The 27,643-nt window shown below is 36.2% G+C and overlaps 1 protein-coding gene across 5 annotated transcripts; it reads left to right on the top strand.

The window, feature by feature from the left end:
- RNF13 (ring finger protein 13) lies at positions 1–27,460 on the top strand. 5 transcript variants are annotated; one of them, XM_082766968.1, is made up of 10 exons: positions 1–33; positions 4,829–4,952; positions 6,449–6,529; positions 10,906–11,031; positions 11,671–11,758; positions 13,742–13,832; positions 18,270–18,375; positions 22,219–22,312; positions 26,067–26,147; positions 26,924–27,460. In XM_082766968.1, the coding sequence occupies exons 2-10, from the start codon at positions 4,839–4,841 to the stop codon at positions 27,286–27,288; spliced, it is 1,146 nt and encodes a 381-aa protein (XP_082623094.1). In that variant the 5' UTR covers positions 1–33; positions 4,829–4,838; the 3' UTR covers positions 27,289–27,460. The 5 variants fall into 5 exon arrangements, with proteins under 5 accessions (XP_082623094.1, XP_082623091.1, XP_082623092.1 ...); XM_082766965.1 differs by having other exon boundaries at positions 14–103; XM_082766966.1 differs by lacking the exon at positions 1–33 and adding an exon at positions 114–308.
- The last annotated feature ends 183 nt before the right edge of the window (positions 27,461–27,643 follow it).

The following is a 27,643-nucleotide window of genomic DNA, read 5'->3' as shown; positions in this document are numbered from 1 at the left end:
AGGCGGGGCTTCCGCCGCGGCCGCCGGGCGGAGGTGAGCGCCATGGAGGCGGCCTAGGCGCGGCCGTGGGCTCTGCGCGCCGGGCCCCGCGCCGGGCCCGCAGGTGAGGGGGGCGGGGGGCGGCCGCCGGGCCCCTCCCGGGCCCCTTCCGGCGTCGCGGCCGCCGGGCCGCTTGCGGAGCCGTCGGTCGGTTGCGCAGCGCTTATTGCCTCCGCCCCGGCCGCCCGCTGCGGTTTCGAGCGGCCAGGCGGGGCCGCCGCCCGCCCCGGCGCCCGGGCTTCCCGCGGACACCCGCGGCGGGGGACCGGGTGAGCGGGGGGAGGCCGCTGCGGCCCCGCGTGCTCCGGGCCCGGCTGCCGCCGAGGGGATGGTGGCGCTCGGCAGGCCGCGGGCGGGGCGCGGCGCGGCGCGCAGCGGGAGGGCGAAAGGCACCGGAGGGGAATGGGAGCGGGAGCGGGAGCGGGCCGCGCCTCCCCGGCCCTGCAGCACCGAGTTCCGTTTTGCGCGGGGGCTCGGTTCTGCGGGCAGGCCTCAGACGCGGGGGACGGAGGTCAGCAACGATGCGGTGGCCCCGGGACACGGGAAGCCGCAGGCAGCGAGGTGCTGGGGGTGCCCGTGAAAGCTGTCGCTGGTACTCGGGTGACTTTGTGCTGTGCCCCTGGCATTTCGGGAGGTGCGCTTCGTGGGCTGTGTTTTGGCGTGGCAGCCCCGCCTGCACTAGTGCTGAGTTTGTTGTGGGACGGAGTTTTTATCATCTTCGTTTGATGCTTGTAATAGCTTTAGGCTTCGTAGTCCCCTTTGATACTGAAATATAACTTCATTCTGGTAAATACAGATGTGAAAAATATATTTATTTTTTTTTCCATGAAAGCGGAACAGCTGTTCTCTTGAGAGCTGGAGCATGAGCATAAGCATGTGGACGAGGAATTGATGTTTGTCGTGTTTTGCTGTGAAGTAAATTTTGAGTTGACTGAAAAATACACTTTGGAATAGTTGATGTTTGTATGCATTTGATGAAGCTTGGTTTGAGGGTAGTTGCTGAAAGCTCTGAATTTTCTTGTCTGCTCTGTGTCCCAAAACGAGCAGTTTCTTCATGTTCTCTGTCATATGTTTACTCCCAAGGCTTGTTTATGTTGGTGGATATGAGGCCAGTATTTTGACAGGATGCAGGGACTGTATCTAGAAGAACCTTTTTCCCTCAGGTTATATATTCTGATATGGGAATGGGTGTATTGGTGTTCAAAAACTGCTGTTCTTTATGCAGTGAAATCTTGAGATGAGAAGTGGTGTTATGCTCTCTACTTGGGTAAAAAGCTTAATCAGAAATTTGTTTTGCTGCCTTATCTTCAAGGGAAACGCCTTGTCTGAGGTATTCTAGGTTCATGTAGTTACTTAAGGTTGTCTTGCTGCCCTCAATGCATTCCCCTCCTCAGTTCTGAGCTGAGGTTCCTGTTCTGTCCTGTGACAGTGGTGTGCAACTGCTCAGCCATAGTTTTGTGAGTTCTGGGATGCAACGTGGTAGGGGGAAAAAACCAAAAGCAGTCTCAGATGCCAAGAGTAGCTCAGAGAACCCTGTCAATAGTCTGGAAAAACAGATGTTGTAAAGTGCTCAAGATAAATGCAGAAGTTTAATTTCATTTGTTTTGTTTACAACATAATCTTTAATTACATACACCTGTATTTCGCTGTGCTATAAGCTGCCTTGTTCAATTAAGTGTCTAGTCTGTAAATGAACCACGGAATTTCAGGAGTTGTAGGGCTTTATTGATTGTATTTGAGGCAATAGTTCTTGGGTATGTTTGTGTGGAACTGGTGGAGAAGGTTGCACGTGCATGTTTTTTGCATGAACAACTGAGTCTGGTATTTTGTAACAGCACTTAATATTATTTTAATGCTTTTTGTGCATTTTAAGGTATGTACTGAATTTATTGATTATAATACTGCAATAGTTATAAGTGTTACTTCTGTCATATTAAAAAAAGATGGCTTTTTTTGGATGGGTGCCCTTCAGTTTCACTGACATTCTGGTTGTTAGGAATGACGTGTAAGAGAAACTGGTAAATCTTAATTTAGAAATAAAAATTCACAGATTTTGTAATTTATGACAACTTCCTGTGACTGTAACTTCTGTTCTCCTAACAGGTTGAAGGTTTCCCAAAGTATCACGTTTAAATGACGAAGTGAGAATCATAAGAGTTGTTTTCAAAAATAACAACTACTCCTTCCCTTCCAATAGTAATAATGAATTTTAATTTATTATTAAATCAAATTCGTTATTGAAGTCAACAAAGCCATGATTTTCAGAATGAGCTATTTTCAGTATGATGAAATTCACGTAAAACTATTTATATAAAAAGCCTCACTTGGTAGGTTTTCAGCAATGATGTAGACAATTTGGGCAACCTAGTGTAATTATTTGTGAAGTACTTTGAATTCTGCTAATAAAACTAGTTAGAGGAGATCCAGATGTTCTGATAATGCTAATATTAAGCACATGCAATTTACTTTTATAACTTGTCTCTGAATTTCTGTTGTAACTGGTATAGCCGTACTGTATCCAGCGTATTTGCTGTCATTTTGTGTAAGGTTTGTACCACTCCTTTCGTTTTGTCATTTCAAGTAATTTCTTACTGTGATGCTAGAAGAAGTGCTAGAGAGACTTAGACATCAGCGGACCAATGTAGCTCTCAATTGTTGTTTGTTTTGTAATCTGAAGGAGGTCTGCTGGATCACATGGCTTTTGTTTTGTGTGTTGGAATCTTGAATGTTTTTTTTCTTTTCTTTTCTTTTTTTTTTTTTTTTACTTCATTACATTTAAATGTGAGCCTTTGCAAGGGAAATAATGTGTTCTGTACTTCTGTGTTCTAAAGAGATTGCCTGCATGTGATCACGTTGTAGTTAACTCTAAGAGGAATTGAAAGTTCCTTGCTAAACAGCTGATCAGGGTCTGTTGTAAGACTGGTTGATCACCGTAGCAACACTACATAAAGAAATTGTCAGGTGTAACTTGCCAGTGGAGAACGTGGGTCCCTATCTTTGGTATCAAGTTGTGAGTTTGCAGGGAAGGGTATTTAGAAGCGTAAGCTCAGGGCTCAGTTCCTTGCTGCTACTTCTGGGTCTCAGTGACTACTGTGTTCTCATGGGGCTATTTCTGATGTCAGATTTTTGGGGAATTAATGATGATCAGGCTGTATGCACCTGTCTTCTTGTATCCTAGGTTAATGAGTGGAAGTCTGTTGTGGGAAGGTAATTCTCCATTATTTGTCCTTATGCTGAAGAGGTTTTTTGTTGTTGTAAAGACGGTCCTCTTCAAAGACTGAAAAAGTATTTAAGTGCTCAAATGTTGCCTCCCTCCGTTAGTAGCTTTGTTCGGAATATGTTTTCAGTGTGAGAGAGTTCTGTCATTCTTTCTGAATCTCCTGTCCAGCAGACGATGTGTCAGTTGTTCAGTTGGATCATAATGCGGAATCCCATTGAGAATTTACTCTAAGTTTGTGTGCTTGAAGTTGTCCTTCTGAAGAAGTCAGACTCGTGCAGTCAGATTGTAAGAGGATGAGACACAGAAATGAACAGTAGTTGTCTCTTACGTTCTGTAGCTGGAAGTGTTGCTGCTACATGGTCTAGGTTATAGCGTAGTTAAAATATGTTCTTTTATAATCCAAATCTAGCAAAGTCAGTTGCTCATAACGCTTTAAAAATGCTTATGCAGGTGAGGCTTTATTTTTGCGAGTCATTGATGCAGAACGTGTTATGCTGGCACTTTGGTGAAATGGTGCATCGATGATGAGTTCAGTTTTAACAAAATAAATTTGATATTTGCAAATGTTGCAGATTTGTTCCATGTTACTCACATTTCTGTTTTTGTGAGGTTAATGTGGTAATTTCAATTACTTCAGTAAGGGTGCATGTACTATTGCTCATACAAGGAAGGCTTTCAGGCCCTTAACTTGTACTTTTAATATTTTTATGGAAAAAATCTATTTGTATGGAAAAGGAAAAATATCAAAATGATTACTTTACTTCTTAATGCTTTTCCTTGCTTTTTTTTTTCCTTTTCATTAATGATAAATCAGATGCTTTAAAGAAAGGTTTCTGTTAGTAAACACACCCTTCAGTTTCCAAAGAGACAAGTTGTTGCGTTTTGTTTTGTGTTTTTTTTTAATCAACAAAGCAGAAATAACTTTCTTACAATGTCACTAGCTTGTGAAAAGCATACAAGAATGCTTTAGAGAATGTTTGTCTTCCTTTTTTTAAAAGGTTTCAAAAACACACACTTTACAGGAGGCTGAATCAAACTGAACTCTGTTGCTGTCCAGATCATGAATCACATTTAAACATTCATGCATTTTGCTGAAGTTAATAGAATTAGTTGCTGTTTGTTACCTGCTGGTATTACACTGGTTTTGCAAGTGTTTATTTAGAATAAATGTTTTTAGTAGAATCTCTCCAGGCACATGAGAAACTTTGCTGATTTGGGTTTATGTTAGAGGAAGCAAAGATTAAAATGAAGAATGTCTAAGGATGATTAACAACTTGAGAAGTTCATTCCTGTACACTGCTTCCATTGCCATAAGCTGCCTAACCCTTGTTGAAGTGTTACTATAACTTTTGTGTTCTTTGCATGTATACCCATAGAGGTTACATGCCCTTAGCAAAAGAGATTTCTCTCTCTAAAACAATCATCTAAATTAAAGCTTACTTGTCTCAAAAGTAAATGTAGAATAACTTTTTGCATAGTTTAGAAGAAATTGAAGTTGTAGTTGAGACCAATAAAATGACAGAGGAAAATATTTGCTATATGTCTTAACTCTTTTTGTTGTTGTTGCAGGTATTAAAATATGCTGTTGTCAATAGGAATGCTGATGTTGTCTGCCACTCAGATATACACTATTTTGACTGTTCAGTTATTTGCTTTCCTGAATCTTTTACCAGTGGAGGCAGATATTTTAGCAGTAAGTATAAGAAAGTTTTTCTACATAGATGAAATCTTTGTAGAACTGAATCTTCTTCAAAACTATTCTATTAAGGAATTAGTACTGTAAATTTGGTAACAGGTTGTTTAGAATAGAGTTGCTTTAATGCTTAAGTTTAATACAAAAATAGAACACGTTTTCAAATGATATAACAGATGTTGTGTGCTCTGATAACGTGAGAGTGAAAGCACTCCTTAAATGACTTTAAGGGAATTCCACTATGAACAGGTATTCTGTGGCACGTTATAAATCTCTTAAATGAATTCCATGCATATTTGATTTAGATGACATCCACACCAAAACTTAAGTTGCTATCTTGTAGGGTAACTGTATACAAATAAAGTAATAAATAAATAAATAAATTCTTCCCATGGTTAGTATTATGTATGGCTGTGCTGGAGGTGTTGACAGTAAAGTTTTTGTGTATGCAGCACCTAGAGACATGTATTTTAAAGTAACTGTTAATTTCTGTGACAACTAAATTTCGTATTAGTAGAGTTTTAAACAATCTTTGTGATGTAAGGCTGATAATAGTAAGGCAGTATAGTGACCGTAGTGGTAAAAGTGGTAAAAAAAAAATTGGCAATATTCATTGCCAATGTAAAATATCTTGTATAACTTCCTCCAAAAAAGTACATGTATTTGTAGGATTGTGCTCAAGCCGCTGAAATAATTATATCATGAACAGTTAAATATTGCTGAGTCAGTAAAGAATTAATAAAACTTAACAACTGATGCGCATTCAACTCATTGTATAATTAACTTTTTTGAGAAATTAACTTTTTAAAAAACTTATAATGAATGTGTATTTTAGCATACGTACAGTTTCAGCTTTTTATTGTATGGATTCTCCATTGAGTAGCCAACTCGTGTTGCTACAAAAGGTGTCACGAGGAAGCGGGAAAAAGCTTCCCCAGATTTAAGGTCTTTACAGCATTCCACTATTTGGAAATGAAAGCACACTGTTAGTATAAAACAAAACTGTAGATCTAGTTTTCTGTTACTAACCTAAATAGATACCAGGGCATTGAGAGGGGATGACAACATATGGAGTTTTTTATTTGCCTACAATAAGCTACTTGGTAAAAGCTGTTTGTCCTTCTCTGTATACAGGTCAATTCAAAAGGGGAAAAAAAAAAAAAAAAAAAAGACACTCAGTTTTTTACTTAAAGTTCTTTTATTCTATTCTGCAACTACGGTGTTATTGGAGTTGTAGACAGTAGAAAGAGATTTATCATACAGGGTTATTATTTACTAAATAACTTCTTGTTTTGACAACTACATAAGAATGATGTTGTTGTGTGAGTGGAAGACCAGTGGAAGTAATTCTGTGACTTCGTTGACATGGTTCCACAAGGTCATATGTCTGATAAATGTTTTCAATTAAAAAAAATGATATTGTTTACTTGTATTTATACTTGTATATTTCCCTTTTGTTGCAAACCTGAATTTTCTTCAAAATTTATTTCTCTTAGTATAACTTTGAAAATGGAACCCAGACCTTTGATGATCTACCTGCCAGGTTTGGCTACAGACTACCAGCAGAAGGCCTGAAGGTATTTTATAAAACTAAAACGCAATCCCATAGCCTGTTCTTTGTGTCTACTGTACTTAATAGATCTCAAATGCAGTAAGATGTGTTGATGAATAAAATTCAAAGAAGGGAAATCAAGGTGAAATGGGAAAGGACTACTTATAAATAAGATTGTTGCCTATAACGCTACATTTGTTCAATGAAAAAGCATGTTCTGCTTTTTCTGCATGGCTAAGGTAGTAGCCATTCATATCTTCTGGTGGCAGTAGTAAATGACTGCTGTAAAGACAAACTCACTTTTATCTGAGTTAAATAAAACAGGAGATAGCAAATAATTTATTTTAAAAAAAAAAGTATATGGTGATGCTGTAAGCTGTTAAGCTAGAAAAGTGTTTACTAGCTAGATGAATATCAATTCAGTTATAGTCTGCATGTCTTCTGAGGTAAGTTTGTTGCTGAGAGTTTGTAGCTCAAGTATTTTGTCAAATACTGGTGTACTATGTTGAATTCAAGGAAAAAAAAAAACAACAACATACACTGCATTTTTCTCCATGCCTTACTTAAATGAAAATGAAGCTGAGGTGGTTGTGCAAGGCTGGATCACTTTTTAACTTGGTGGTGTTCCTCTGGTACCAAGAGGAATAAACTGGTATAAGAATTCCTCAGCAAATAAAGCTACAAAAGGACTTTGCTTTCATGCCCAGTGGGTTTTATTCTGGGGGGAAGTGAAGGTAGCACTAGTATAATTCTTTACTGATTAAATTGAGAAACAGAGCTTGATGAAGTGATTTCCCCAAGTAGTGAGCTAATTTAATACATCAAAAATAGATTAAAAAAAAAAAAGTAGCTTTTTATCTATTAGGTAGGTGCAGTCACTTGTGTAGAAATAAAAATGAGTTCCAGTGCTAAATAGATACAGAAACTTTTGTCTTCATCAAGATTTTAATCATTTTTAAAAGTGTCATGATAATGATTGAAATAGGATGAAAATTTTATATTTGTTCAGTGCTTATGATTAGGATTTATTTTTAATGTACATCCTGTAAAACACAGCATGTCAGATTCTGTAATTACTGTTGCTAAAGCTTAAAACTAGGTGCCTTCTTTGGGTTCTGTTCTTAAAGTAGTCAGTCACTTATGCCTGTGTTCCACTGGTGAAGAATTCAGGTAGCTGTTGCTTGATATTAGTAGCTTGCTTCCCTTTCACTGTGTCCTTAGAAGAACATCTCCCTGGTTAAAGATGTTTGAGAATATATGCTATATTTTATCTTTTAGATTAAGGAAAGTCTAGTAATGTTTAGCCTTTGGCTTCTATGTATGTATTTACTTAACTGCAATGTGATGTTTTGTGATTTGTGTGTAACTTCTTTGTAGAATACAGTTTGTTCTAGACATACGTATTGCTCCTGTTAAAATTGAGTAAATGCTTTGCATGAAACTAGATAACCTCAGTAGTGTTTGCTACACGATTTAGGAGAAGCTTGGGAACCTGACTTTAGCTGTTAGCAAAACAGTGTGGAAATTTCAATGGATATTGCTTTTAATTGTTACAGACTGGTGACAGGAACAACATCACACAAAACTGGCAAAGAACGGATTGCTGGTGCAGCTTCTCTGTTAAAATGGATATATTAGTGTTATAAAAATCTATTCCTCAAAAGAAAAGTAGTCTTCTCTTTTTTGGGTAAACTTTATGAATAATGTATATCTATGGACAAAATAAAAGTTGTGTGTGTATATAAATATAAAATCTATCCTGGAAAACTGAGAGTTTAAAGCTCTCAAGGATATATCTAACTAAGATAATGGTAATACTGTGGAAGAGTTTGAACTAGGTTTGCAGCAATAATTTCTAGAGTCCATGGTAGTGCAGTGTCTCATGATTTTTATTTGCATAAAACAAATCACATGCTTCTATTGTTATTTTCTGGCATTTTACTTATATTTATCTGAAGGTTATTCATTCTAGTTTTAAAACATTTAAACATGAATCTGTTGGGAATATGAACTGCAAAGGTTTCACATGGGTGGTGTGTTCAGGCGTTTTGTGGAAAGGTCTCTTAGTGTTAGCCTTAGGCTTTTCAACAAGCAGCAGCAGAAGAGACTTGAAACTCAAAGGTTACCATGCAGAGTGACCATTTCTGTAAACCTTGCAGGCACATGAGTAAGCAAAGTTCTTTGAAGTCTTAATATCTTACTTCATAAACAAAGCATCAAAATTGAATTTTACAGTAGCATTGTGAGTTGAACCCTGATCCTCAATGAAATTCCATCCACTGATGCATTAATTGCTGCCTTTGAGCTATAGGCTGGTAATGCTCCAGAAGGTATTAGTCTTGTTAATACGGTCTGAGGTGTTAATGTCAGAGCTTTTAAATGATTTTTCAGACTCAGCTATTTAGCCTCTGCTAGTCACAAGATCTATATTAGATCTTTGCCATTAGATAGTGTGTAGCACTTGTTGGTTTCAACTTCAGCATTCTATGGAGGGACGAGTTAACAAATAAAAATCCTGGAAGGATTTTTGTTACTTCTGTAATTTTGCCATTTGTTTAGAGTAACAGAATGTGCTTTCTTTGGTACATTAAGGTTGTGCCTGTTGGATTTGAATGTCTTGTGTGAATACTGAAAGATTAAGGATCCTCATCAGCTTCTGTTTTGCAATTTCTCTTAATTAACACCAGGGTCACCACCACTTTTCCTTACTGTGGCTCACAGTTGTGGCTCCTTTCTAACTGATCCAGGTGACACTGAATGGGATAAGATAAGGAACATCTTAAACTGACCTAATGATGTAATGTTTGTGTTGTGTGATGATATATTATTAATAAAAATAAATAAAGTTGTCAAACCATTTTACCTGGTATGCGTTAGTCTTGACAGTGTGTGGTTTTCTGAAAGAAAAACCTTTTAATACTTAAGAATATTAATGTTTTAAATAATTCCAAGCAGACAGACAGGCTTTGGACTTTGAATGTTCTCCCTCCCACCTTTTAATAAAATGTTCAACCTTATATATCTATATATACAAAGCTACAGAAGAGAATTTTAAAGTTCAGAGTCTGGCAAATGAAAGCTAATAATTCAAAGAAACTTTTGCAAGACTTTCTAAACTGAGTATGATTTTCAAACTGACTGAGATAAAGTGCAAAATCAGTGCAACACTTCCTAAATCTATAGTAAAGAAAAACTTACTGATTCTTCTGAGCGATGGGTATTTGTATTCTCTATGAACAAAGGGCAGCTATTTTTAAAGTAGTTTATGCAACTTAATAGTACCTAGCAAAACTGGTGAACAGAACAACTTGAACAGGTAACTGATTGTACTGTTACCTATTGCTGGTAACATAAGTTATTTTCCAAGTCTGTTTATAGTCTGTTTAGACAAGTGGTTACATTCGCGCTCTTGTCTGATTCTGTTCCTAACGCTAAAATATTGGACTTTGGGTCTTACCAGTCATTTATAAGTTTGTCTTCACTGCATCAACTGAATGCATAAAATTGGAAAATGATGCACAGATGAGCAGAGCAGCTACTGTGTTAGGCTCCTATTTTTGGGAGGCTCTTCTTTGGGTGATTTGGAGATTTGACCAAAAAAGTAAGAGTATTCTAGAAAACGAAGCAGCAAAGTTCTGGTCTCTCTGGAGCTAAAATAAATAGTGTTGTTTGGTATGCATTTTCTTTGTCATTTATCTTGCATAAATTTTTATGTCAGCGGTATTTTGAGTGTTTGCAGTTGCAGGGTAGAAAGTTCTAATGAGTAGCTAATGTTGAAATCACATCATGGAGAGTGACTAGTGTCTGCTTTCAGTGTTCAGACAAGTACATTTATTCTGAGAGAATTTTTGTTAGCAAATATTAAAGTAGTAGGTTAGGAGACTTTGCTCCAAATGTTTTCAGTATTGAAATGTTAACTATCACAACAATCCAAACGTTGCTTTGATGTTGGTATTTGCAGAATTTCATACTTCTGTGAATCTTTCAACTGTAGCAAATTTCATGAGCTTTAGGCTTTGCATATCATGGTAAATCAGCTATTTTGTTTACTAATTTAGTGTTAATAGTTGATTTCACACATTAAAATACTGTGGACAGTAGTTCCACAGTATTAACGCAAGAGTAGTTCCTTCTTATAGTGGATTGTAGCACATAGTCTGAGTTAATAACTTCAGATGATAAAATTGGGAAAAAATGTATTTTCTTCTTAGCTAATTCTTTGCAGAAACAAAATTTCTCATAAAAACAAGTAGGGATGTTGCAGAAATTTTGTTATGATAGGACTGATTTGATAGTAAGAATTTATTTAGCTGTTGTATGAAAATGTATGTTTTTCTTTCCGTCAGCTGTTTTGTTAAGCCAAAGAAATGAAGCTGACAATATCCTGTTACTGTTTTTCAGGGATTCCTAATAAATTCAAAACCAGAGAATGCTTGTGAGCCTATAGCCCCCCCTCCGCTGAAAGACAACTCAACCAGTGTTTTTATTGTGTTAATTCGAAGGCTTGAGTGCAACTTTGATACCAAGGTAAGGTGTTTCTTTATTTTTTTCTTCTGCTTCCAAGGACTTTAGAATTGTGCTTAGAAATCCCTCTCTCCCAGCAGAGTAGATATTTTATGGAGTCACAGTTGGTTGATGGGGAGAGGAGACAGTGTGCTGCCCAGCAGAAACAGGCAGACATAAACAAGTGGCAGGATGAGAATGATATTATTCGGTACAACAGCTAGATGTTATATTGTAAAGTATTGTACAAACTTTGATCTGCAGCTGAAGTAGAGTGTTTGCTGTTATTTTAAAAATACAAAATTAGAATGATTTGCATTTGGCTGTAATACATGATTTTCTTATGAATGAACCTGATGTATGGGGCGACAAAGTATGCTTTAAGAAAAAGAGATTTTCAATTTGTTGATTGACTTTCATGAACTAAAAGGAGATTCAATCATACTTCCTGTTAGGTAATAGAAGAATAGCATATAATTATATGAGTGTAATAATTATCTGATTTTGTTTTGAAATGTGGTTGTTGTTTTCTAAGTGAAAATGTAACTGTGCTAATGTTCATAACATCCTGAAAGTCCACTTTTCTTACAAAGGACAGAGCAGTTACTGAGGCAGCATTTTGAAGCAGTATTCTTTCTAATAAGTACTCTGTATGGCTTACAGGTTTTAAATGCACAGAGAGCTGGATACAAGGCAGCTATAGTTCACAATGTTGATTCTGATGACCTCATAAGCATGGGATCCAACGACAGTAAGTACAGGTATCACTTCTCTCCTGTTTGAAAATCATTTCTCCCACCAGAGCAAACAGTATTAAAATCTGTATAAAGTATTATGGTGGACTATGACTAAAACAACAGTAACAACAGCAAAAGCCAACAAAAACCACTTAACCTAAAGAAAACAAACAAGCAAACAAAACCACAAAAGCACACGTACAGCAAACAAAAAAACTGCCCCAAACCCCAAATCCTCCTGCATTTAATGCTTTAAAATGGGAGTTCTTCATATAAGAACATACATGTATACTTGTGTATTAAACGTAGCGTTGAGTTTGTATGTTCTCCGTGTCTTTGGTTTACCTTTAATTTGAATTTATGAGATAGATTTGTATGATTGATGTGGAAGATAGCAAATGTATTGTTAATTATTTGTTTTGACTGTTAAGTAGAAATACAGGGGAAAAATACTCTTTTGGAAGTAAATGAAACTTCAAAATATGACTACTTAATGGTTCGTGGTTCCATTTTGCTATTGAACTGCAGAGTGCATTTTTCTGTTCCTTTGAACAAATGGATTCTTTTATTTCTTATGAATACTCCTTTGGAAATGAAATCTGCTTCTGTGGAGATACTCAAAACTTGCCTGGATGCCATACTGTGCAATGTGCTGTAGGTAATCCTGCTTGGCAGGAGGGTTGGACTAGATGATCTTCCAAGGTCTCTTCCAACCTTGGCCATTCTGTAATGCATATCGCATGTATGTATTTTTTCAGTTTTTCATTTGTAGAAAGAATTCAAAGATCAGTGTGCCATTTTCTGATTTATTCTGATGCTAGCTGTTCTGATTTTATCCTTCTTCGAGTGGTTATGTTCAAAGCATCTTGCAATCTAGTCAAAATAATGATTTTGCTTTATGGTATGTTTTTTGTCTATAACACTCATGACTTTCTCTGTGGAGTTTCTTTATTATGTCTAGTGTCTTCAGGTTTCTGAATATGGAGCAAGAACATGAATGAGAACAAAAAAAAAATCAAAGTAGAAACACCATAGAGTGAACTAGAACATTAACTTTCATCAAAATAAGTGGAAGATGAGTAGCCCAGTAAGCTGTGTGGAAGTAGTTCTAATGAGTTCCCAACCCACATAAAACTTATTTTCAGGGTTCACTATGAAATCAAACGTAGAGCAAGTTCACAATAAATACAAATTGGGGTAGTGTGAAGTGACATTAAGCCATGTGTGCTTTTGCATTGGGGAACCAGAATACTTCGATACGAACTTAGGATGCTTTTGACCCTGAAATGTGAAGCATAAGTGAGAGGTGCAAAATCAACACAAATTGAAGCCAAGGAAAAAAAAATCTAGAATGTGGTATTTTTCTTTCAATGGTTTTTCATTTCAGTTGCATCTTTTGAGTTTATTTTTGCCCACATTAGTAACTGGGAAGGGGAGAGAACAGTTCCCTACAGTTTCTTGAGACTGAGGTAAAGATAGGGGATTTGTTTGTTCTTTTCTTTCTGCTTTTTGACCTTTCCAGGGTGTTCATTCATTTTTAGGGTGAAAAGAAGGGAAGAAAGATTGATTAAAATTTACTGTACCAGATCGTAAGTTCACAGAAATTCTGGAAATCAGTGAAGCTATGTGATTTTATCAAGTCTCTAAGTAAGGATTGATGTTCTGGTTAAACTTACTGTAATGATACCTCTTTTTGTCAGAGTATGTATTCTATGTTCCCTTTGTAATAGTATGCTCCCTTTGTAAGGTAATATTCCGTTATGAATTTTGATTTCTATACCTGCAATAAAGCTCATAGATACTCAGTAGGAAAAATAGTACCACTTTACTATATGACATAAAGTAGTAGCATGCATGTGCATCAGTCTGTAACTAAATTAAAATATATCTTTATGTTGTGATAGTGTCACGTTGTTCAAATCTTACATTGAGTGCCCTTACAGTGCCTGTGTAATACTGTTTTTCATCCTTTTTTTTTTTTTTTTTTTTTAATACAGTTGAAATTTTAAAGAAGATTGACATTCCTTCTGTCTTCATTGGAGAGGCATCAGCAAATTCTCTTAAGGAAGAATTTACTTATGAAAAGGGGTAAGTTACCCCCCCACATGCAGTCATGTTATTCTTTGGATTAATAGCTTATTTGAAATAAATATCAAAAGGAGGCAATGAGTTGTGATAACAGAGGCTGTGGATATTCTAGGTGAAACCTTGTGCCTGTAGAAGTAAATGCCTTGATTTGCTGCTGATTTCACTGAATCTATAGTTTTACCTTCTGTTCTGTTAACGTGTACCTTAAGCACCCACTTGTTTCTAAACATTTTAGTAGGGAGGATAAACTGCGACTGTGAAATAAAAGTTCTTGGAACTGTCTATTGTCATTTGTGACTGCAGTGGTATTTGATTTCATACCCCAAAGATGAAATCAGTCCAATTTTTGTTTTTAATTTTTTTTTGAAGAATATGTACTGAGTGCTGCTTATTGACCCCTTTCTTCCTGAATACTACTTTGACGAGCTTTTTGATATATTTGACCCTATTATTGCATTATCAAAGAATACTGTGTTTTGGATATTTTTCTTGAAGAAATGCCATGTAAAGCTAAATACTACGTTTCAAGTTCTCTCTCTTATATTTCCAGTTTTCTGCTTGCTGCGCTTCAGTCTTGTAAACTAGTAGAAAATTTCAATTTAAACTAACTCAGGATGTGCAAATACCTTAGAAGCTACTTGGATTTGAGTGGGTCTGGGAAAAATGGAGAATCACAGTGAAATTACTCAGCCATTCTGTACTGCTCAAGGGTTGAGGGAAATGAACAGCCAAGTTAGATGAACCTTGCAGGGACCCTGGCCTCTTTTGAGGGAACCCTGAATCCTGTTAAAAAGTAACATGAACAGAACTTTTGTTTGTGGATTACATGGACTAAAGAAACCTTCAGGTTTCTAGCTGCACTGAAAAAGCTACAGGCCTGCCACAGGGTTGCTGAACAGTATATGGTATCCAATTTCCTTTTTAGATTGGAAGTATGTATAGCTAGAGATTTTGTATTGGAGGTTCTTTTATCCCTTGGTTTTATCTGAAAGCATTGTCCGTGAGAGAAACAGCATTGGTATTTATTTAGTATTGTGGGAGAACAAGGGATAATTAAAAGAAATACTATTTATTTTTGTTATTTATATAATTTTGCAATTGTAATAAGTTTATGCTGTTATGCATTTTTTCTGGCTGCCTAAGTTGTAAGAAAGATGTATTGATATTGTTTACTGGTCACTAGTATTTCAAAAATTTTAGAAGGATCTTTAAAAGATCAGATTTAATTAAGTTTTAGTTTCTAGAGTATCAGCTACTAGCCTTTCAGGATCAATTTGTGAATATGCTCATGTTGAAGTATGAGAAATGCCAATTTAATATTAAAAACACTAGTTTTACTGTGAGGATGTCTGAGTGCAGGAACAGATCGCCAAAGAGAAGTGGTAGAGTCTCGGTCCTTTGAAATGCTCAAAACCCAACTGGACACAGTCCTAGGCAACCTGCTATACCTGACCCTACTTTAACGGTGGGGCTGGACCAGATGATCTCTGGAGGTCCCTTAAAATCTCAACTATTTTTGATTGTGTGAAATTTCTTTAGGTCTTAAAAAGGTAGTTTTTCTAAGGTGAAGTAAATATCCTGTAATTTCCAGACTACTACCACGTTTTTTTTTACTCCCTGATCATTCTTCATTCTCTCTTCGCTGTTTACAGAATCACAGTCTCGTTGAGGTTGGGAGGGACCTTTGGAGGTCATCTAGTCCAACCTCCTTGCTCGGGCAGGGCCACCTAGAGCAGGTTGTCCAGGGCCATGTCCAAGATGGCTTGTGGATATCTCCAAGTAGAGAGGTCCTCATGAGGCTACATAGAGATGGCCCCTATCCAGCCTATGCAGGTGTCTCTGGATGGCAGCACAACCATCTATCTGTCAGATCTGTTAGTACTTCCAGTTTCTGCAGACTGGCTGAAAGTACACTTTGCCCCATCATCCAGATGATAAATGAAGATGTTATGCTCAACTGGACTCATTATTGACCCCTGGAGTATGGAGCTGGTTAGTGGCCTCCAACTCGACTTCATGCAGTGTCATAAGAATGACTTGAACAAATCTTGGTGTTAATTGTGCTAGAGTATGCTCATAGTCCTTCAGAGGCTAATGGTGATAATTCTACAGCAGCTCTGTGAACCTGAACAGATGGTGACATTTTAAAATGTAATATCTGATAGGAGAACCATACATTATAAAGGTTATCGTTGATGATTATGAGCCATATAATTTTCATGTTCTGTTTCTGCTGTTTCTCTTTATTTTTTCTGTTGTGACAAAATCTGGTTATCTCTGAGTAATGCAGTCTGGTGAAGGAGTACACAGTTGCTTTTCTATCTCGTACAAAGTGAAACAGTTATTTTGTATTGTGTAGCCATTTAAAATGCATGAAAGCAAACTTTAATACAAAATTTTGATCTTTAAATAGGTGAAATTGTAGATAAACGTATGTGAATTGAGCCACAGTTTGAACTATTTCTGCATACATAATTTTCTGAGTGAAGTGCAGAAGCCTTCAGCATCTACCTATATTTGAAGAGTAACTCAGGATTTTGCAACTGGGGCAAAATATGTTAAAACCTTGAATTATGGAGTTATCTGTCAAATCTGAAAGATTCAACACCTTTTCATCTAGGCACTGTACCATGTTCATTTTTGGCATTCTTAGAAGAAAATTAATTATCTGAGAGCAATGGCTAGAAAACCTTCTTTCCTGCAAGAGGGTTACCTTAATATTTATCATATGTTTCTCCTTTTATTTTCATATAACATTAATTATATTAGTTTAGCCAATGCTCTAAAAATTACAGAGGTTTTTGTGAGTATACGTATTACAGACCTAAGGGCTCAATCAATTGTAAGAATACAATATGTTAGTTTCCTAAGCAAGTTAGTTTGAGCAAGTTAAGAGCTTATCTTTTTATTAAATAAATATCTTGAAAGCATGTTGGACACAATGCAGTCATTAAACTATTTATAAGACAGAATTGTATATCTTAATCTATTCTTTCTGTAGCATTCTAATGTATCTATATAAGCACTGAAATGGAGAAATTCATTGGTTGATAGCTTGAGGTTAAATGGCTGTCAGTTTAAACATTTTCAGTGTTTAACTTTTCTCTGACTTAAAGTGCATTTCTGCTCTGGAAGAGACACAGAAAAAGGGATTATTGATTTCCCTGGTGCTCTCCACTGCATTCCTTGCTCAGAAATGTAGAAAGTGAATAGAAGTTGGGCGTCTTTCTGAGTACATTGGTTTTCATAGTATAAAGTTACTGAAGCTTTTCTAAATCATCCTTAATTGGTAATTTTCTGTGCAAGGTGAATTTGCAGGTTGCATTTGAGACTAGTCCATAAGGCTGCACGACTGTTTGCACTGCTCTTTTCTGCTTTCGGGTTTAAAACTTTCACAGGTTGTCACGATGTTTTTATTAAAAAATAATATACGTTGAATAGAATGGAAAAGATATTTCTTATTAGTCTAATGATCTTGCTTTTTCAGGTCTCTGATGTCCTTCCAGTAACTTAATTGTAACAACTAGGCTGTATTATAAGTAGATACTTTGCTGGTGAAACTGCTTTGTAAGAAACTATTGTGACTCCATATGAGTAGTAGTAATAGAATTGCTAACATTTGTAGCCATTGTACATTCTCAGGTGTTTGACTGTTTGTGCCAACAGAATAATAATGGGAGTTTACTTCCTTATGTATCAGTAAATGCTAGTATTCAGATATCTGGTTGCCAGCTATCTGAACATCAAATTCTCTGCGAAGATTTTTGGTGCTGTACTATAATTTACTGACTCTCCAGAGGAAAAGGGTTTCTGTTTTACAATGCCTCATGAGTTGAGACTAAACCTGCAGTGTAATCCAAAATGTAAAGAGTTTCTTTTGAACATTTAGTATTGCTATGAGGGTGGTGAGGCAACTGGAACATGTTGTCCAGAGAAGTTGTGGGTGCCGCATCCCTTTCAGTGTGTAAGGCCAGGTTGGATAGGGCTTGGGCAACCTGGTCTAGTGGAAGATGTCCCTGCCTGTGGCAGGGGGATTGGAATTAGATGATCTTTAAGGTCCCTTCCAACTCAAACCATTTTATCGTTCTCTGATGATTCTATTTAATAAGAATGATCACAGTATCTGTTGATAATTGGGTTATATTTTCTCATTCTGCTGTCAACAAAGCTATGAGGTTATTTTGCTGGTTGCTTTAGTTTTATCTATGATTGAATTCAGTAAGTAGTTCTAACTCAAAAAAGTGTTCTAAGAAAGTATAAACTCAAAATGATAAAATAAGCTATGTAAATGTAAGCTGAATTCATTGTTGTACACAGGTGGACATTCCTTTAGTGTGTTTTGTGATGAACTTTTGTCTTTCATTGCATTTATTCTTTAATTCACTGTTCATTAAATTCTAACCTGTTTTAGAAACTGTTCTCTCTTTCTTTCTACAGTGGCCATGTTGTGTTGATCCCAGAGTTCAGTCTTCCTTTGGAATACTACTTAATCCCTTTTCTAATAATAGTAGGGATCTGCCTTATTCTCATTGTCATATTTATGGTAAGTTTCTTCTTTTAATAATATATTTTCTCACAAATAAATCATCATAGAATGCTCACCTACTGAAGTTAAATAAAGGGTTTCAATAAAGGAACAACAAAAGCTTTGTGTACTGTATATACCAATACTGTGCTTACCTGTAATCCTTTATTTTTCTCAGTACAATAAATAAAGACGCAAACTTGTGGCAAAGGGATGTCAGGAGTCTCTAGGATGTTCTATCCAGCATAGAACTACTTCCAGAGAACTGTCCTTCCTGGTACTCTACCACTGCACAAGTTCTTCCCTTTTCATTCTATAAAGAGCAACCTGTGGTCTTGTACGTTGAGAATGTGTCCCACTCCACCAACCTTGCATTTCTTGATGTTGATCCCACTGTTCTACAATGCAAGTCTCGTGCTGTTTTTTTATCATAGGTATAGTAGTCAGACAGCAAGCTCACAACTTATTATAGTATGCTGCACATATCTTACAGCGTATATATTATGTGTAGAGTTGGGAACGTTTCCTATAAAAGGTAAAAGAACATAGCTGTGTATTATTTCAGAATACTTTGCACCCCACTTCTTGGAATTTCTGCTGATCTGACTTAATTATGAATTTACCTTTCGATAAAAATGAAGTAATGTGTCAACTGCTGCGTAAAACTTCTTGAAATGTTTCTCTCTGTGCTAGTGTTGTTTTTGCTGTCAGTTATGTATTTAATTAAAAATTCTGGGCACATTAGGCACAAGCAGAATTACAGCAGCTTTGTGGAACCAGCATAGAGACATTATCTACTAGAGAAAATGTAAAATCTACCAATATTTTGTCTGACCTTCTGGTGATAACCTTGATCATTCCTCATTGTCCCAGTTAGTTAGGAGAAAGGATAGCCCTGTCTTTGTATTCTGAAGGTCAACAGATTGAGGGTTGGAGAGATGGTAGTTACCAAGGAAGGGCAGACACCAGGGATAATGTTCTGTGAACATCTGTTGTTTTGATACCATTAGAATTCTGACTTGAGCTGCACTAGCTGTCTGCTTACAGTGCACCTGAGTTATAAATTCAATCAAGGTACTGGTTATCAAAGGAATGGAATGAAGAAGAGTATCAAAGCATCCTATCAAAATACTGTGAAACACTGATCCATCATTTTCCAAAATGATACTAATTACAAAATGAAGAGAGTCAGTAAGAATACTTATGGGACTTCTTGTTTCAAGAGAGATTTAGATTATATTTAAAGAAAAAAGTGAAGGAGGGGGGACATATGAGAACTGTAGTCATGAGGAGTGGCAGCTTGACTTTTCTCATGTGCACCATTGTGGAAACTCAGGAATAAGAGAGATGTGTTTTACTCTCAAGGTATTTCTTCATATTTTCTTTCTTTTTTTTTTTTTTTTTTTTTAAACCAGTTCAGCTGCTTTTGTTTTTAGGTGATGATAAATCAGTTGCAAAAAAAAAATAACCTAATGCACTCCAGAACTGTCATCTTCCCATCAGAAAATGGGCTAAATTTTACACTGCTTTGCACCAATCATATTACCAAGGAACAAAAGCTACGTAACAAACACAAGGCTGATCCATCTGAAAGGTCACCTCTCTTTAGAATTGCAAATGCTTTTCCCTTACTGTGAAAATAGCAGTTATCTGCATCAGAAGTGGCAGTAAAAGTGTTACAGGAGTGAGATAAATAAATTTCTATAGTGTTTGTCTTTAGGGCAAATAAGAAGTAAGTGAACCATAAATAAAGATTATTTTAAATTTGCCTTTTAAGAGCTTTTTTTCATCTGCATGCTACTACTCTGAATTAAAACAATTTTTCATTTAATGTGATTTTGAAAGTTGTACTTTACTGATAGTTCTTCTCTATATATATATTTAGAATTTCTGTATGTGCAATCTAAAGGAAAGAAACCAGTGCTAGACAGAATTGGCTATGAGAGAAGGAAATAAATATTTGGTGAGGAAAATCAGAGGCTCTTAAACCTGTTTCTAATTTTCTTGCTTGTCCACTGTGAGGAAACTAAAGACATTCCCCTCCCCCCCTTTTTTATTTAAAGTGTGATTAAAAATCTATTTTCCTAAATACAGAATTTGTGAAATATTTTCCAGTTAAAAACAAAAGACTCTAAGAGACCTGAATTTCTCTCCTGTTAGTATCAACGGGTAGTCAGTGCTGAAAATGAACGGTCCTTTCTGTGTCTTAGAACCACATTATAAACAAAAAACAGACAGGAAACAGGAGAATATTATCTTGTATGTCTGCAAGTCAGGGCTGCCTGTACAGAATCACAGAATTGTCTAGGTTGGAAGAGACCTCCAAGATCACCTAGTCCAACCTCTGACCTAACACTTTGTATTTGGGACAGATATTTGGATGTTTTTGAAAATAGATTACATAAGCTGTGTAGATGGATTTTGATATTTCAAACTTATAATAAACCATGAGAAAAAAAGGGGAAGAGATAATTGAAAGTGTTTTCAAGAGTGTACTGTATTATTTACAAATGTATGCTGACCCTACATGCAATGTGAAATAATATCCTGTATGCTGAAAGGTCGAACAATATGCAAGTGTATTGAAATATTGAAATACTTTTCAAAGTAGACTTAATAAAAGCACCCCTTAGGTGTTCCCATGTGAAAAACACTTTTTGGTTGAAACCTGTTATGGAATCTCAAAAATAATCTTACTCAATTCATTTACTTAATGCAGACAGTGAACTTGATCTCAGGGAGATTTCAGGTAGGATCTTGACCGTGTTCACTTGTGGTTTCTGCCCCATTTCTTTTCAGGAAGTTTTGTTTTTAACCAAGAAATCAATGCAAAACTATCTCATTGTTAGTAAGTGAATTATACCGGAAAGATTGCAATCTATATGTGTAATTCATCATGTAGGTGAGGTAAAAAGAACCTGAGTGAACAGATTAGTTCCAAATACGCTTAAAAATGAAGGACAGGTATGATGCAGAAGGATAAATAAGTTATTTATTCTCCCCTTCTCCCTCCCAAGAGTACCTTTATACTTAACTGTCTTTTTTTAAATCTTTTGTGAAAGCGCAACAATACTTTCAGGGATTCCTAAAGTGAGAGAGATTAATGCTGTTTATGATGTTAATATTCACTCAATGTTTACCTTATCCACAGTGTAGTCAAGTGTGTAGTACCTCTCTAATTTTCAAAAGACTGGTCAGTGTGTATGCATAGGTTAAGGCCACTTTGCTGTATTTGAAAAAATAAAATCATTGTGTTAGGACTAGAAACTGAGTGGAAATAGGCTTAAGGGCTATAAAGAAAATGGAAAACAGAATCTCTAGTATGGCTGAAGACAGCAAGTGACATGGCTTGAAGTAAACCCTGCTTCCCAGACTACTTGTGATACTATGAAAACAGTTCTTATAATAATTATTTTTGAAGAAAAATTCTTTTCTATAATTACTCTTTTCAAATAATCTTCAAAAAGAGCTGTAATAATCTAAAACTGCCATAAGTAAAACCTGTCAAGCTTAATGGATTGTGTTTTGCCCTGAAATGTGCCATCTGTATGTGGACCTCAGAAGGGGATCACAGCAACGGCTATTGTTTTTATGTATTGAGAACATTATCTTATTTTTTTCCTTCCCTTTCCTAAAAAGATTGTATGTCATTTCAGTTTCAAGTGCTGTGGTAATCAAGAATGTTCTTTAGGCTTGTTTGGCTTCATCCTTGAGTCCATCCTCGAGAAAAGGGAAGCAGTGGTTCAGCTTGAGCCACAGTTCCCTTTTAACTAACTTACAATGAAGGCTCATAAACAGAAACTTTTACAGTTCTTCTATTGTTTTAAGTTACTGTTCACGTTGTCTAACATCTGTTTCCAGATCACAAAATTTGTGCAAGACAGACACAGAGCAAGAAGGAATCGGCTTAGGAAGGATCAGCTTAAGAAACTTCCTGTACATAAATTTAAGAAAGGCAAGTGTATTGTTCTTTGTCTAATTAGAACGCACTGTTATAATACCAAATATCTCTAAATGGAGGGGTTTTGGAAATAATTTTGAGTATGCTTGAAATAATAGAGTTTGAATAGAAAGCACACACAAAAAAGTGTTTTGACCCTGCTCTCACTCAAAGCGGAGTTCTAACATTTTGTCACAGAAGCAGAGTGGACATCATATGCATAGTGTGGGTAAAAAATGAAAACATTGCTTAAAATGTCAAAAACTCATTACAGAAATTCCCCAAAATTTCTTTGCAGCTCTGTCATTAACAGTGATGACAACAGTCAGTCACTGTAGTGTATCATACCTATAATTTGTCTGGACTTAGATAAATACTAATGGCATGTATGTTGCCTGATGTGGCAGAGATTATAAAAGCAAAGATATCTTGTGGGTATAATTTATCTGCTTATCTAGAGGAGTGTTCCCATCATTGAATCACAGGGCTTCTATGAAGGCGAGAGTGACTGAAATTGAACGCCAAAATATTTGTTGTTGTGATTCTTTTTAATAATTTGTTGTATGCAATATCTAATGACGAGATCAGAAATAAAGCTGTAGCAAGTTAATTTATTGAATGAAATAAAAAAAAAAAACTGCACCGAGACCACCTCTATTGCAGTCTGCTTCTTAAGAGTAGAAACAATCTTTCTTCTCCATTTTGATTTTTAAATGTTACCATCTTATCATCCAATTGTTCATTCATAAAAACTGTTACAAGAACTAATGCTGGAAAGACTACTAAATTGAAATGATTGATTACTACAAGTCCTCAGGGATTTGTTGAGGTATGAATACCGTGTTAGGGGACATGCTTGGATTCAAGGATAGAACCACTTACCAGTCTTTGCCCTTGATAAGGACAACCTACATTATTAATAATATTGCTCTCTGTGTAAAACAGATGTTCAGTTTGAGTGAATACAGTTTTTGTGCAGTGTTAGTCAACCTTATTTCAAGGAAACAAACAAAACACTATGTCCTTTGCAGGGTTGACCAAATTGCTATGGATACAAAATTAACTTGAAAAAAATAATTATCTTGAGCCAATACAGTTAATATTATTTTTGCTTTCTTTTAGTGATTCCATGTGAAATCTAATTGAAATAAAAATACAAAGTGGGAGAATGTTCGGGGGGACAACACCAATGCATGGCTTTGAGAAAGCCAGTTAATGCATTTTTCAGTTAATCATATGCATGTGTACATCTGTAATTACTATCTCGACATTACATGAGTGAGCGAGTGCACGAAGACACCTTATTTGTTGTTTTCCGTATTCTTCTACCTCTTTCCCCTTGCTGAATCTTACACAAAATGAATTGTTAGGAGCTCAGTCAGTCATCCTAAAGCAAACCTGTCTTTGACTATCCAGCTATTCATTGCATTTAGTAGCTTAGGCAAAGCAGAACGATAAGCGTGTTTTATTTCAAAGCTTCTGCACTAGGCCTATGACATTACTAGCAATACTTTCTTTTTTACTGATTTCAGTAGGCTTTAGATAAGACACTTTACATTTCTGTACTCTGTAGAGTCCAGTAACAAAATTGGCATTGACTCATTGACTGTCTTTGCATAGAAGTAGCTTTTTTTCCTTTTTTTAACCTCATAAGTATGTGTCATCTGTGCAATAGCTTCTGTGCAGTTCTAGTCAACAAGCCTCTCACCTTTGAGTAATCCCACAGAATGCAATGCATGCTGTGTCCAAAATCTATTTTTCACACTGAAGGTGTTTTGTGGCAGTTGTGGTTCTTCCCTACCAAAAGGACTACATTTTGGCCGTATAAAAGTTAATGGGAGTTGATACACCTTGTGATGTTCTTACAACAAAAGTGAGCCTAGGAAAAAAAAAAAAAAAAAGAAACCCGTATAATATTCCGATAATTCCATCATTAGGAAACCTGAATACTCTGATGAATATTAGTTTAGAAATAATATAGGTTAGAAATGTTGTGGGTTGGTATGTATTGTAGAATACAACTTATTTTCAGAAATATATTATTTCCAAACTACTTTAACTTTATACTAAAATGAAATTTAGGCCAAGGATGAAAAGATTTTAGATCTTACCAGCAATGAAATGGTAGTGTAACCATTCACACAGGCAGAATAGAAGGTATTGTAAGAAGATAGACTGCTGGAAAAGAAAGAGATATGCAGACATACTATTAAAAAATTAAAAACTCATTAAGTTAGTTTTCCTACATTCCATGTCAAAGGTTAGGATCCTAAATGTGTGATAAAGTATCCAGAATGTTGGAGTTGCTATGTCTATGAGACTTAGTGGAGCTGTTTGGTTAAGTGCTTAAATATGAAATGAACTTAATTACAGGCAGTCAGCTGCCCAAAGTTGTATACGTGTATAGGCGCAGGGGGGAAGCCCCATGTGTGACAAATAATAGGCTGTAGGAGTACATATAATTTTAAGCAAAGACATTTTTCAGTATGATGGATATTGAATTTTTATGTATATACATCTATAAGGAGGTTGATGCATACGATTGAGAAATAATGGGTAGTAGTGGTATGTGAATGTCTTTTAAAAATCTGCTCCAGAGTATGTGTGGTTCTGCAGTTTACCAGTTATTCCTAAGCTTATTTTTTTTTCCTGGAAGTGGGATTATAACTGATCTAATTACTGTTCATTACTGACCCATCTGCCTAACTGCATAGTGCAGTGTAGGTTTAATAGACAAAACAAGTCCTAAGGTCTGCTAGAGTCTTGGCAGAGCTTTTTCTGGTGGTGTTTTTTTTTTTTTTTTTTTTTTGTATCCAGATGGATAATTCTGTTTCTGAAAACACTGTGTTTGTGTCAAGTAAAAGAGAATTTTGCTGACTGAAGATGTTCCACTTGCTTTATCTAAGCAAGATGCTTCATTTTATGTTGTACTTTACATCTTATTATGTAAAACCTTACATTCTTTGAGAGGCACATAGTCATGGAGGTGAAAATAACTTGGAAACTAATTAACTAATTTAGTTAACTGTTAACTAATTTAGTAGTAGAGACTCCAAGATGCACAGAGAAACCCTATGAGTCTCAGAGCACTGGGGAGGGCTGGCAGTTCTGGTCTTCGCTACTGAGTAGGCTTGTCTTTCTGCCCCAAGCCAGGATGAGAGCAAGAATCAGCACATTAGTTAATTTCTCTAGTAACTTGTTGGGGAAGTGTAGCAGGTGGACTGCACCTGATGGAATCCGGTGGATGCAGATGAAGCAGTTGCGCAGAGGACCTGTTCAGATCTGGTGTGCAATTGAAAGATGGGACCCAGATGCTGGGATAGGGTAGGCCTTGAGTACATGTCCATGGCAAGAATCAGGAAAATGTTGCAGTTAGCCAAGGCAGTGTCAGATAGTTTCATGGCCTCTGTATTTGAGAAGTTCAGCATAATCCTTCCTGAGAAAACATTTTTATTTTTTTTTAACTGGCCTGAAAGTGGATGCTTTACCACTGTGTCTTTATTAATAAGAATGAGAGAATATTACAATAATTGTGCTTCACACAGTTGAAAATATTTTTATTAACCTGAATGGAAAGTGAATATAGTCCTAATAAGTAAAGAAATATAGCAAAGTCAACAGTATAGCTTCTAAGATAGTATAGTCCATTGCAAGGTCAGGGAGGACCAATAGTTTCTTCATCCCATGAAACTAACAGAGAACCTATATGCATGTGTTTGTCTGTTGCAAATTTTTTAATGTTAAACATATTCTCAATTATGTGCTGTAGGAGATGAATACGATGTATGTGCCATTTGTCTGGATGAATATGAGGATGGAGACAAGCTCAGAATCCTTCCATGTTCTCATGGTAAGCAGCTGTATTTTAGGTCTGGTATTTGCATTAAAATAGCTATCAAAAACACCATGCCTAGAAATTGTAGTTGAATATGTTTATTGACAAATCTATAAATTTTTTCATTTGCTAATATCCCTGAGCACATACACAAATTGGGAAAAGAGTAAACTTTTTTTTTTTCTTTTTAAAAGGAAAAAAGGATAGCATTACCACTCTGCATTTTTCTTTGGATATGCATATGGAAAAAATAAAATAAAAATCTGGGCTTGACACTGTCCCCTAAATGTCTGTTTTTAATAGGGAAGTACGTTTCAGAGTTCCCTTTTACATAAAACTAAGCTTTTACTTTCTCCAAGACAATTAATCCATAAAACTTAATTTAGTCGATTACTAGTGACATAGACAATGTGGATGAGTGGGTATAGTCTGTCCTGTAGCCTGAAGCTATACAAATTATTGCCTTGACTGCACTTGAAAGCCAATGTTGATGATTTTATCGAACATGGCCCATTGCAGGGCTGCTCTCAGATTGATTCAATAGACGAAATGGGTATTTACTGCAGTATTTGTCATAGTGTTAACGGTCAATAATTAGGTCCTAGATCCTAATCTGTTAGGTGTTTTGTACATAAGGATATACAGTCTACATGCCAACAAACTTTTAAGTAAAATTCTCAATATGAGTTAAATTCTAAGATATTTACGTTAATTAAAACAGAAACAATTTAGCAGGTTTAATTGTCCTTTTTCCTTAGATAATAACGTACTTGTATTTTGTTTTCTAACAGCGTATCACTGCAAGTGTGTGGACCCCTGGCTGACAAAAACAAAAAAAACATGTCCTGTTTGTAAGCAGAAAGTGGTCCCTTCTCAGGGAGACTCTGACTCTGAAACAGACAGTAGTCAAGAAGAAAATGAAGTATCTGAAAATACCCCCTTGCTTAGACCATTAGCCTCAGTTAGTACTCAGTCCTTCGGGGCTTTGTCAGAATCTCACTCCCATCAGAACATGACAGAGTCATCAGAATATGAGGAAGATGACAATGACAATATTGATAGCAGTGATGCAGAAAATGGAATAAATGAAGAAAGTATAGTGGTTCAACTACAGCCCAATGATGAAAGGGATTATAGAGTGACAAATATTGTTTGAGACTACTATTGATTAATAGTGTATGAACAAAAGAGTTCTTAAGGTCATACTTCACAAACATTTATGTAGGTAATACATTTTAATTTGTAATCCATCTGGTTTCTTCAATAGCGGTTCATGTAGTAGTACTATGGTTTAATCATTACAAATAGATTTATTTTTGATTCAGGTATTCAGTCACATGTGTTCTTTAACAGTTTAACTGGACTTCACAATGCTAATGAATAATGTTAATAGTTTATATAACTAGAAATATTACACAGACTACTTTAAATGTCAGTGTCTGTTGAAATGGGATTTAGCTGGAAATAATTTTCATCCTTTTTGTAGCTACAGCTGAGTCATACCAATAGCA

This window comes from Aythya marila (assembly GCF_965140915.1).
Source record: "Aythya marila genome assembly, chromosome: 9".
In the NCBI taxonomy this organism is placed as follows: Eukaryota; Metazoa; Chordata; class Aves; order Anseriformes; family Anatidae; genus Aythya; species Aythya marila.
This window is presented reverse-complemented; position numbering and strand designations above follow the sequence as displayed.